The following is a 12,637-nucleotide window of genomic DNA, read 5'->3' as shown; positions in this document are numbered from 1 at the left end:
CTCATAAAATGCTAGGTTTCCAAATGCAGGGAATATTCAAAGCATATAATTTAGAGTTGGGAGGAAGACAGAGTTGAATGTCATCTAGTCCAATTTCCTGCTTAACATAGAAATTTTGTAACTGACAGGTGGCCTCTACTTAAATACCTCTTGTGAAGGAGAACCCAACCCCTCCCAAGGCAGTCTCTGTTCCACTGTCATACAACTATTACCATCAGGAAGTTTATCCTGACATTTTAGCCAAAATCTGCTTTCTAACAATTTCCACCTGTTAGTTATAGTCCTGCCCTTTGGATCAGAGGACATGTCTCTTCCATCTTCTGAGAGGCTTCCCTTCAGATATTTTACAGCTCTTTCTCCCCCTTAAACTTCTCTTCTCCAGCTGAACATACCCAGTACTTTCAACCATTCAATATGGGGCTTGATTTCCAAAATCCCTCACCATCCTGGTGCCAATTGCACATGGGACTCTGACTTGCCTATAGCAGATAGCATGTGCAGAGCTCCATGACTAACTTAGATGTCTTTATGCATAAAGCCTTCACTCACCTTTAGATCTTGCTCTAAGCTTCTAATTAACTCCCCATCCACTTGACCCGTCTGTGCAACTTTCAAGCTTTTCTGTTCTGCTTTCCTGAGACGATACTGCAAAATGCGACAGTTCTTGTTTGCACGGTCCAGCTCTCGTCGAAGTTCCTGAAGTTGGTAAACATCTTCTTCAAGGTAGCTGTCACGCATCTCTTCCATTTCAGCCCGCAGTTCATCGAGCTCATCCTGCCATGACCCAAAACACTATCAGATATCAAAAAGGCGATTCTGCTCCCTCCCCATCAAGAGACACATCAAGATATGATAGGAGTAATCCAGCACTCACAACTGCTGCACAGTCCCTATTTGCTGTGCAGCAGACAAGGAGAATCCCGTTGAAATGATCTTGAAGCTCGTGTTGATCTTGCAAACTACAGTGGTACCTTGGGTTACATATGCTTCAGGTTACATACGCTTCAGGTTACAGACTCCGCTAACCCAGAAATAGTACCTCGGGTTAAGAACAGGATGAGAACAGAAATCATGCTCCAGCGGCAGGCGGCAGCGGGAGGCCCCATTAGCTAAAGTGGTGCTTCAGGTTAAGAACGGTTTCAGGTTAAGAACGGACCTCTGGAACGAATTAAGTACTTAACCTGAGGTACCACTGTAATACCAGTTGTAACTTACCTCTTCAGAAATAATAGGAACAGCCAAAAAAAAAAAAAGTTATATATCAAAGCTGTCAAATCAGTTCATATGGAGTTGAAACTCCTTGTCTATTGTGCTGCTATGTTTCCTTACACCAGTGATGGCCAAACTTGGCCCTCCAGCTGTTTGGGACTACAACTCCCACCATCCCTGACCACTGGTCCTGTTAGCTAGGGATGATGGGAGCTGTAGTCCCAAAACAGCTGGAGGGCCAAGTTCGGCCATCACTGCCTTACACAAACACACATACAAGCTTCCAAATTTGAAACTTAAATATTATGCTTTCTAAGAATATTTTTTTTGCTAAAGTTTGCAATACAGTACATTCTTCTAGAAAAGAATATCCTTTAAAAAAAAACTCATTCCTATTAATCTAATCTGTATATACCTGAATCTCTCAAGCTAAAACCTTTATAAGCAGGTCTTCAGGCTCAGTGGATAGGCCATTAACTTGCTGGAGGATGACTCCTGGGACACCAACTATTCTATTATTAACCTAGCTCTGTGTTTAAAAAGAAAACGGATGATGGAAAGCAGCAATAAGATTAGTTCTCACATAAAGGCTTCCAACGAAGATTTAGATACCTTCAATTTGCAGTTTATTCGCCTCTTTAAAGAGGAGCAAAACCAAGCAGTTCTGCCTACTGGATATTTTTCAAGTACACGTCTACGCCTATAATTCTTTAAGGATAGCATAGGTGCCAACTATAGGGGGCCCTGGAGGCCTGGGCACCCACAGCACAGGCTCTTACATGACTTCCGGTTTGTACCGGAAGTCGCATCAGAAGCCAGATGTGACCCCCAAGGAAACATCAGGACGCAACTTCTGGGACGCAACCACACGAGACCTCATATGTGATCTCCAAGGTGCCGCAAGACCTCAGAAATGCCGCTGCAGTGCGTTGATGTAATGTTATGTCATGATGTCATGACGCTGTTACATCACGGGTGCAATTAGGCACCCATAACCTGGGGCCTAAGTTGGCGCCCCTGAAGGATAGCATTGTGTGTGTGTGTGTGTGCGTGCGCGCTATACACACACATAGGTTTTCACAGTGCTTTTTCCTGGGGGTGCTCAGGGGTACACATACCGCTAAACATTTTGTGAATCTTTGTACTTTTGTCCATTTACTGTATTTATTTTTCTCAATTTGAACTATAAAACAGTAATTTTCTTGAATCAAAATGAGAGTACCTCTAAACATTTTTTTTGGGGGGGGGGAAGCAGTGGGTTTGCACAAGTGGACTAAAGAACTCTGGCACAACAAATCCAATTTTAAAAAAAACAACCACTGAGACAGAAGGGGGCAGGGAACTGTCCTTTCCATTAGCACAGTACTTTTTATGCGATAATCAAGAAAGTTACGCTTGGTGAATGCTGAAACACTCTCAGTAATATTTAAACACTTATCCTTCGAGTGGCTGCAAATTTATAGACTCCCATAGTAACTCAAATAAGGTCTGGTGTAAACCCTTAAATACAGGAGGAATAATTAGCTTTGGCAGAGACTTCCGGTCAGCGCCAGCGACTAATGGCGGATTCCCTCTGAGCTCCGGAGGGAATCGGCTCCGCGGGGACTGGGTCTGGCCGCTGCGGTGAAGCGGGGACCTGAAGAAATCACTGGCATTGAAGCCTGTGAACTTGGAGACTCGGCGGGCTCCATTTGCGCCCCCCCTGCTGCGAAGGAGCCTTTTTAAAGGCTTCGGAACGGAACGGGGGAGAGCGGCGCGGGGCTGAGAGTCGTCTACCTTCTTCGCGGAGTGAAGCCGCATAGCCATGGTCGGAGAGCGCTGATTTCTTTCTGGACAATTGGAATCTAAAGCAGCTACCCATGAGTAGGATCAAGCAAATTAATTGGAGAAAAATTTCAGTAATTTTGGCACCAAAACGGGAAAGGTACAAACAGGAAGTCTGCCTTTCCGGCTTTTTAATAGATCAAAGCAAAGAGACTTTAAAGCTGTAACTTTGAAAGACGTTCTCTAAAGGCTTAAAATCCAACACCAAAAAAGCGATTCCCCTCCTGTTTGCAGGAGTGGAGGGGAGAAATTTGAGCATTATTTACCTGCAAGAAAAGAGGGAAGTAAAGATATATCTGCTGCCTCTAAAATCTAGGAACGGACTGCCTATGACAGGGAAAGCCGATCAGTGGGAAGAACTGTCAGCGCGTTAAGGGTAAAGAATCCTGATATAACTCTGTGAAAGATACACTGTTTTTAGAACGGTTTTTGACTATAAAGTAACTTTTAAGGACACTGAAATTGTGGCTTTTAAGGGATACCGGGGACCTATAAGGACCACATTTGTTTTAAAAGTTGCAAAGTGAAGTTGGAAGTGTGTCCCCCTAGAGGAGACTATGTTGCAACAACAACTAAGCCACTAAGTAACCAAGCTTGGAAAATTCCTCTTCAAAACAAATCTACCAGGCGTGAGACTGACCTTGGGTTTTGCATGAGAGTGTTATGGCAAATGAGAAAGGGAAGATAGAGCTGGCACAGAAAAAAACTACTAGGTCCGGTAGACAATACAAGACTGCTATTACACATCAGAGAAGGGTTTCAACATCTGGAGCAGCAGGCACAGTAGGAACTGCTGCTTCGCAAGCAAAACCAAAAGCTATGTCATCTGAAGATTTATTGGCTCAGGCATTCGGCAAAATTAATGCATCTTTGGAAAACTTAGCCAAACAGGTTGCAGAGACAAATAAACAAGTAGCTGAGGCCTCAGCAAAAATTGACTTGAACACTACAAGTATTAATGAACTGGGAAAGAAGGTGAATTCTAACACATAGTCCATTGAAAAACTATTGGAGGAATCGGCCTCGACTCGAAAGATAGCAGAGGAAGCTAAGGAAATTGCAACCGCTGCTCAAGAGAAGATACCACCGGTATATAAGAAACTAGAGGATCACGACCTAACACTGTCTATGATTGAATTACAAGGAAAGGAGAGGAATTTAAGAATCAGAGCAGTACCTGAAAGCGAGAAAGACAACCTGGCAGACTTCCTTACAAAGGAATTTACAGATTTTTGGCAACAGGACCTGGGGAAGGAAGAATTCAAGATAGTGAGTGCATTTAGGCTTGGTAAAAGACAAAGAAAGAACAAAGCAAGAGACTGTTTGATTACCTTAAGAACAAAAGAAGAAAGAGACAAAATCTTGAATCTGCACTATCAAAGAACTCTGGAAATTGAAGACTCATTCGTGGAGATCTTTAAGGATATACCCAAATATATTTTGGATGTAAGGGCCTACTACAGAGATCTTGTTGTTCTATTGAGAAGAAACAGAATACTCTTCAGGTGGGAATTCCCCCAAGGTCTATCCTTCAAATACAAAGGAAGAAAAATAAGAATAAGGACAGTGAATGATAAAGACAAGTTCTTGAAAGACCACGAGGAGGATCTACAGAAGGAAGTGGAATCTGGTGAGGAGCCAATCACATCAGGAAAAGGAATTTTAGACATAGCAAACTTATCATTTGGACTTCTTGGCCCAGGGAAAGACACACCATCGACAGAAGAAGAACAACAACTCGGTGCAGTTGGAGGGAAAACTAAGTAACTCACCATGGCTCTGCAACTTCTAAGTTGGAATTGTAATGGACTTAACTCCCCTCGAAAGAGAAAAGGTGTTTTTCATATATTAAGAAAAGAACAATTGGACTTGATTTGTTTACAGGAAACACATGTAATGAGGCTACACAGGAAAATACTTATTAATAAGAGATTGGGACAAGAATTTATTTCGTCTGATAAGGTCAAAAAGAGAGGAGTGGTGATATATGCAAAGGAGAAATTTTCACCGAAATTAATTTTTAAAGATGAACAAGGAAGATATTTGGCAATCGAAATTCAATTTCAAGGAGAGAAATTTCTGATTGTAGGGGTGTATGCACCGAACGAGGGGAAATCTGAATTTTTTAAGAAGTTGCATGAGACTCTTTTGGACTATATGGATTATAATATAATTTTGATGGGGGACATGAATGGAGTTGTATCTACAAACATGGACAAGGCACAAAAACAGGTAGTCACCAAAGATGGTAGACTACCAAAAACTTTCTTTGAATTGACTGACAATATGGACTTGATTGACATTTGGAGAACTAAGAACCCCCTGGGGAGAGAGGGAACTTTCTTCTCTGAAGCTAAGATGACATGGACTAGAATTGACCAAATCTGGATTACTAGAGGAATGGCACCAAAGATAAAGAAAGTGGAAATCTGCCCTAAAACTTGCTCAGACCATAACACTGTAAAGATGGAGATGAAGCAAACAACACCCGGCTCCTTTAGATGGAGGATGAATGACACCCTATTTAGAGATGAAGAAGTATATAAAAAGGCCCAAAAAACTTTGAGAGACTATTTTGAAATAAATATGACTACTAATGTTGAAAAAAGAGTAATCTGGGATGCAAATAAAGCTGTGATGAGAGGGTTCTTGATACAACAGAACACAATAAAAAAGAGAAGTCGAAATGAGAAAAAAGATAAAATTTTGGAGAAAATAAAAGAAGGGGAGAAAAAACTGAGAGTAAAGCCAAAGTTGCAAGAGATTTTGAGAGAAATAAAATTATATCAAGTACAATATATGGAATTGATGAATCAGGAAATAGAATGGAAAATTAAACAAATGAGACAGAAGACATTTGAATCAGCGAATAAATGTGGGAAACTACTGGCTTGGCAATTGAAAAAAAGACAAAAACTAAATACCATCACAAATTTGGAAGTAGAAGGAAAAGATATACACAATCCAACTGAGATTAGAAATTGCTTCCAGAAATACTTCAAACAATTATATGCACAAGGGCCACAGAACGAAATGGACATTGAACGCTTTTTGAAAACAAATGGATTACAAAAAATTTCACAAGAAAGCAAACTAATGTTGAATTGCAAAATATCTGACCAGGAGATAGAAGGTGCCATTCAAAATATGCAATTAGGCAAGTCTCCAGGACCAGATGGGCTGACTTCCAGATATTACAGATCTTTGAAAGAGTGGTTATTACAACCTTTGAAGGAAGTCTGTAATGAAATTTTGGAAGGGAAAAGAGCACCAGAATCGTGGAAAGAGGCGTATATTACACTTATACCGAAAAGGGAAACTGAAAAGACACAACTTAAGAACTACCGTCCCATATCCTTATTAAATGTGGATTACAAAATTTTTGCTGATATTTTGGCTAAGAGACTGAAAAAAGGACCAAGCGGGCTTTCTACCGGGAAGACATCTATCTGATAATTTGAGGAACATAATTGACATTTTGGAAAAGCTAGAAGTGAATATAAACACTAAAGCAGTTCTGATATTTGTGGATGTGGAGAAAGCTTTTGACAATATCTCTTGGAGTTTTATGAAAAAGAACCTACAGGGTATGGGGGTAGGCCAAGGCTTTGAGAATGGTATAGGTGCAATATATTCTGAACAAAATGCTAAATTAATTGTAAATAACGTGGTTACGGAACAATTTAAGATAGAAAAAGGGACACGACAAGGATGCCCAATTTCCCCATTGCTTTTTATATCGGTCCTGGAGGTCCTGCTGAACATGATTAGAAGGGACCGGTTGGTTAAAGGTATACAGGTCGGAGCTAAACAGTATAAACTGAGAGCATTTGCAGATGACCTAGTTTTGACGTTACAAGAGCCAGAATCTAGTACTAAAAGAGTTTTAGAACTAATTCAAGAATTTGGTCAGGTGGCAGGATTCAAACTGAACAAGTCAAAAACTAAGGTTTTAGAGAAAAACTTAACATTGACTGAAAGAGAGAAGTTTCAGAATGAAACAGGTTTAACTGTGGTTAAGAAAGTTAAATACCTGGGGATTAACATGACAGCTAAAAATGGGAATTTGTTTAAAGATAACTATGAAAAATGTTGGATGGAAGTGAAAAAAGATTTAGAAATTTGGTCAAATTTGAAGCTTTCCTTGTTGGGTCGAATTGCAGCTATAAAGATGAATGTATTGCCTAGAATGTTGTTTTTGTTTCAAACATTGCAAATTGTGGACAAGATGGACTGTTTCAAGAAGTGGCAGAAAGACATTTCTAAATTTGTCTGGCAGGGCAAGAAGCCCAGAATAAAATTTAAGATATTAACTGATGCAAAGGAAAGGAGTGGATTTGCCCTGCCAGACTTTAAACTTTACTATGAATCAGCAGCGTTCTGCTGGTTGAAAGACTGGCTGCTTCTTGAGAACACAGACATTTTGGATCTAGAAGGTTTTAACAACATTTTTGGGTGGCATGCATATTTGTGGTATGACAAGGTTAAAGCACATAGAGCATTTAAAAACCATATTGTTAGGAAAGCATTGTTTAATGTTTGGATTAGATATAAAGATTTATTGGAAAATAAAACCCCAAGGTGGTTGTCACCAATGGAAGCGAAAGCTCAGAAAAAGCTCAATATGGAGGCCAAATGGCCGAAGTATTGGGAAATTTTGGAACAAGAAGGAGATAGACTGAAACTGCAGAGTTTTGAGAAACTAAAAAACAAAGTGCAAGACTGGCTTCATTATTATCAGATAATGGAGGCTTACAATTTGGATAAGAAAGTTGGCTTCCAGCTGGAAAAATCTAAATTGGAAACAGAACTGTTAGAACCCAAAACTAAGATTTTTGTCAAAAATGTATAACTTGCTGTTGAAATGGAACACTCAGGATGAGACGGTCAAATCTGCTCTGATCAAATGGGCACAAGATGTTGGACATAACATTATGTTTGCTGACTGGGAACAGTTGTGGACCACTGGGATGAAATTTATGGCATGTAATGCCTTAAGAGAAAATATTATGAAAATGATATACAGGTGGTACATGACCCCAGTCAAGCTTGCAAAAATTTACCATTTGCCCGACAATAAATGTTGGAAATGCAAAGAAAATGAAGGTACATTCTTTCATCTTTGGTGGACGTGCCCTAAGATTAAGGCTTTCTGGGAAATGATCTATAATGAATTGAAAAAGGTATTTAAATATACCTTCTTGAAGAAACCAGAGGCCTTTCTCTTGGGCATGGTCGGCCAGTTGGTGTCAAAAAAGGATAGAACTTTCTTTATGTATGCTACAACAGCAGCAAGAATACTTATTGCAAAGTACTGGAAGACGCAAGATTTACCCACTCTGGAAGAATGGCAGATGAAGATGATTGACTGCATGGGATTGGCAGAAATGACTGGCAGAATCCGTGACCAGGGAGAAGAGTCGGCGGAAGAAGATTGGAAGAAATTCAAGGACTATCTACAGAAATATTGTAAAATTAATGAATGTTGAATGATGTCGGATAGAAATCAAGGGGTTTTTAGCTGTAATGCTTTGAGATAAGGATTTGCTGAATAAATAATTTGAATTGGAATACAAGAAGGGGAGGTATGAGGAGGTCAGGGAAATATGTCATTGAAAACTAAGTATTGTGAATTTTATGTGTTTTTAAACTTTTTTACTTTTTTTCTTTTTGTTTGTATAAAAATTGGAAACTTTAATAAATATCTTTTTTTAAAAAAATAGCTTTGGCAGTGGGTGCATATGGTTGCTCAGCATCAGTGCAAATAAACAGAAAGTAAAATTAGGTCACTTTTATTTATGTTATTACAGTAGGTGTCAAACTTTGGGATCTATGTTTGGAAATGTCGTTAACAGTCATTTTCCACTCACAAGCATTCTTCACAGAGCTTGGTGTCTATGACATCAAGATCATCAAAAGATCCCCCTTCAGGATAGTAAATAAGATCCACATTATGTCTGAGATCCTGAATCCACTTGGCAAACACAGAGTGCAACACAAACCTATGCCTGTTACTCAGTAATAAAGCCCAACAAGCTTGGTGAGGCTTAGTCCCTGGTGCTTAGGGATGGCAGCCCCAGTTCCTCTGAAGCCTAACTGAGCATAGGACTGCCATCTAAATGCTCAGTACTTTGCGACAATCAACCTGACCATAATGTGAGTGCACAGTTGCCATTCTATTTAATCAGGCTGTGGCTGGGCTGCCCTTCAAGCCCTATTGAACTGAATGGAAACTGCTGAGCAGCAATGCTTGGCAAATTCTTTGCTGTGTTTCCTTGATAAACCCACTGAACCAAGGTCTGCTCAAAGATATTGTGGGAAGGGCAGAAAGAGTGAGGCAAAGTATCCTTACTATTTAATAACAGTCAAAGCAGATGGAAGCTTAAAATCGAAAAAACTAGAAGATCTGTCATGCCTAACACACATACTACTGATGCAGTACTGCACACACAGTTATTTATGCTCTTTTGTTTTGCAGTGACCTTATTATTAACAAGATTCACCACACTTACGTCAACGTAAACAGAAAAACCAACATGTAAATCTACACTATAGTGAAAATAAACATGCGGTGAGGAAAGTGTGTTGAGATTGTGTCTGCTTTTGAAAAATGCAAAGCTTATAAAAATTCATGAGAGTGACTGTTGTAAAAAAAGAAAGAAGGGCACTATTGTGATGCAGAAGATGCTATTCATTTCTGCTACTTAAGTGGCTTCAAAGGGTTTGAACCAGTGGCAGCTTCAGCCAGAGCTTATATATTCCTTTTCTTCTCTTTTTAAAGAAGACTCAGTACTATACATTTGCCCTAGGAAACTTTTGAATTCTAATCTCTCCATTCTTTAAATTACTTTAATGTTTTTAATCTCTGGGGGGGGGGGGGAGAATCCAAAATAACTATACACATCAATATTCTCATGCTCATGTCACCATTTGTACCAGTTACAACGTATATGGTTAGAAGCGTATTTATTTATTATGGATCTTCAGGCTTTTTGGTAACATTGTTTTTGTACAATGAAACCCTCTGAAAGGTCATGCATGTAAAGCCAATACAAAAAATTACCAGAGCTCTTAAGAGTGTCAATGTGTTTTCAAATTGCTCCCAGTTTTAAACAGTTGGAGAGATTATATATATATATATATATATTCACTCTGCTTCCCCTGGACAATGCCATGTTTCAGCAGAGCCACAGCTGTGGCTAAGAAGATAGACCCACAGCCATTGTTTACCAGGCTGAATTCTCACTCTAGCAGCTGACTGCCCCAGCATTTGCAGATTGTCGATGTTAGATGTTATTCTGATGCCTAAGGTTATATTTATCTTCTCTTCCCCATGACTAATACATTTAAGATGCCAGAGAATGGCAAACCCTTCCCAAAGAAGCAAGGCATAGCCTTTGATATATATGTTTTTAAATAATCATCATCAATTCTAGATATTCTTACTGTGCAAAAAAAAAAAAAGATTCTACAATACAGTATACACCAGGCAATATCCACGGTTAGCCACATTCATTGGTAAACCCATTGAAATGAATGCATCTACTCTAACTTAGTTGGCTATCACTCAGGATCTTATTTACACCTTGGTAAAAAGTTATATAAATTCAACAAATAAATTTAATAAAATGTATTTGACATTTTATATGATATTTGGTGGTTTCATGGGAAATTTCATATTCTTTATAGCAGAGGTGAGAAACCTCCCCTACTCAATCTGTCAGGGACCATGTGCAAGCAGTGTTATGGGACCAAAACCAAAAGTGGGTGGGGCCAGAGCCACCCCACTCTCTCTCCCCTTCTCACCCACACATACCCATCCATTCAAATGCATGTCCATTCATGCAATTCTTCCTTCCCAGCTGCCTCTCTTCCTTGCCAACATGCAGAGCAGCTAGTCATAGTGGGTGGAAGAGGGAGTGGCACAAGAGGGAGCACAGTCTAAACAGTGAGGCCCCAGAGACTGCGTCACATCCATGGGCCAGAGGTTTCCCACCCTGCTTTACAGGATGTTAGGAAGCCTTGGATACCATTCAGATGATATGCCTAAAACTTCTGCTGCATAAATAAAGTCTTGCGGAAAGTATCTTAAGAGTTGAAGGAGGCAGCTACCGTGTCATTTTGGACCAGATGAATAATGGTCCAACTATGGTCAGGTGCAGCCAATGCTGTTCTTCACAAGCATGAACTGGACTTTTTCATGTCTTAACTGCTCTTGATTGGAGGGGCAGTGTCTAATTTCAATATAGAATATGAGGCTGAGGGGAGCTGAACTCTTTGCCCTCCCACCACCTTATTTCACTTGGCAGAAAAGTTTTTCAAAGTGATGGAATGCACTGATGCAAAATGAAGGACCACAGCTTAGGGAAAGGACTGTAGCTCAGCGGTACAGCATTTGCCTTGCATGCAGCAGGTCCTTGCCATGCCCAGGTAGGTCTGGGAATGTTCCTTGGCTGAAACCCTAGAAAGCCATTGCCAGCCAGAGTAGAGAATATTGAGCCACATGAACCAATGGTCTTCATAGCAGCTTCCTATTCTCCTATGAAGAAACGTTCATCTCTCACCCATTTGTATGTGTTACATTACAAATCAAACCCCTTACTTTAAATGCAAATGGGGCTGACAAGGCTACCCTACCCTGTCTAGGCCTGCAGTAAACTAATCCAACCTTATAAAACAACCGCCAGACTGATGCCCAGCACTACTATACCATGTTGCTTCTATAAATAACAACTCCCTTTTTCAGCTTAACCTTTACCTACATTTAATCCACTCTTTTAGGTCCAATTCTAACATATTCCCTCTCCAGGCAAAATTCACATAGTCTCTGTAAATAAAAGGCTACAAACTGAAGCATTTGTTAATCTAAACCCCAAATACTATATTCACAAGAAGGGAAGTCAAATGGTACAGTATTTGTGGTTACTCAGTCATCTCAGTTTCTTTTATTTATAGATCTTTCTGAATGTAGCTTCAGTAGTGTGCCAAAAGATCATATTGTAAATACAAACCCTTGTAGAAGTTCCAGCACATAAAAATTCATGCAGCAGCATTTTGAACAGTGACTTCTATTTATGGATGGGAAGACTTAACATAAGAGAAATAATTTTAAGCAGCATCTTTATAATAACATTTTTAGCATGGCTGTTCTTTATCCTAGGGGCCTGCTTAATGTGTTAAGGGAACAATCCTAAATATGGGAAGCTGGCATAAAGTACACCAGATCCAAACTCTGTTCAGGAGTGTGGCTGCTGTCAACCTAAGCCTGGAAAATAAGCCTTTAAAATTGAGTTGAGTTTGACTTATTCCACCCTTTTTGCCATCATGTTTTCTGCTGGGTTGCCAGGTCATGTGACCAAGCTAAATGGAGTTAGGATCCCCCTGCCCAATTCTGCCACTCTTCCCTATTTGTTAAGGTTCATGGCAGGGTAAGCTCCACTGTTCTCATTTTAGTCCTTGCTGAGCCAGGATGAGGAAGTTATGCCCATGGATCTCTGGCTGAGTGAGGGTTCTGCACCTGGGGAGCCTGGCTGAGCAGGGAACTTGATGGCTGACCTGGAGCTCTGCCACATCTTCACTCATTCTGGCAGATCTCAGCTTAGTC

At 40.1% G+C, this 12,637-nt stretch overlaps 1 protein-coding gene across 1 annotated transcript in view; it reads right to left on the bottom strand.

The window, feature by feature from the left end:
* Positions 1–12,637, bottom strand: part of MTCL1 (microtubule crosslinking factor 1) — a 92,833-nt gene that overhangs the window by 75,018 nt on the left and 5,178 nt on the right. The window contains 1 exon segment of the mRNA XM_053396517.1: positions 550–774. Coding sequence (XP_053252492.1) covers positions 550–747 — 198 coding nt within the window. The 5' untranslated portion in view covers positions 748–774.

This window comes from Podarcis raffonei, chromosome 7 (genome assembly GCF_027172205.1).
Source record: "Podarcis raffonei isolate rPodRaf1 chromosome 7, rPodRaf1.pri, whole genome shotgun sequence".
Taxonomy (NCBI): domain Eukaryota; kingdom Metazoa; phylum Chordata; class Lepidosauria; order Squamata; family Lacertidae; genus Podarcis; species Podarcis raffonei.
Note: the sequence above shows the minus strand (reverse complement) of the source record. Positions and strands in the feature narration are given on the sequence as shown.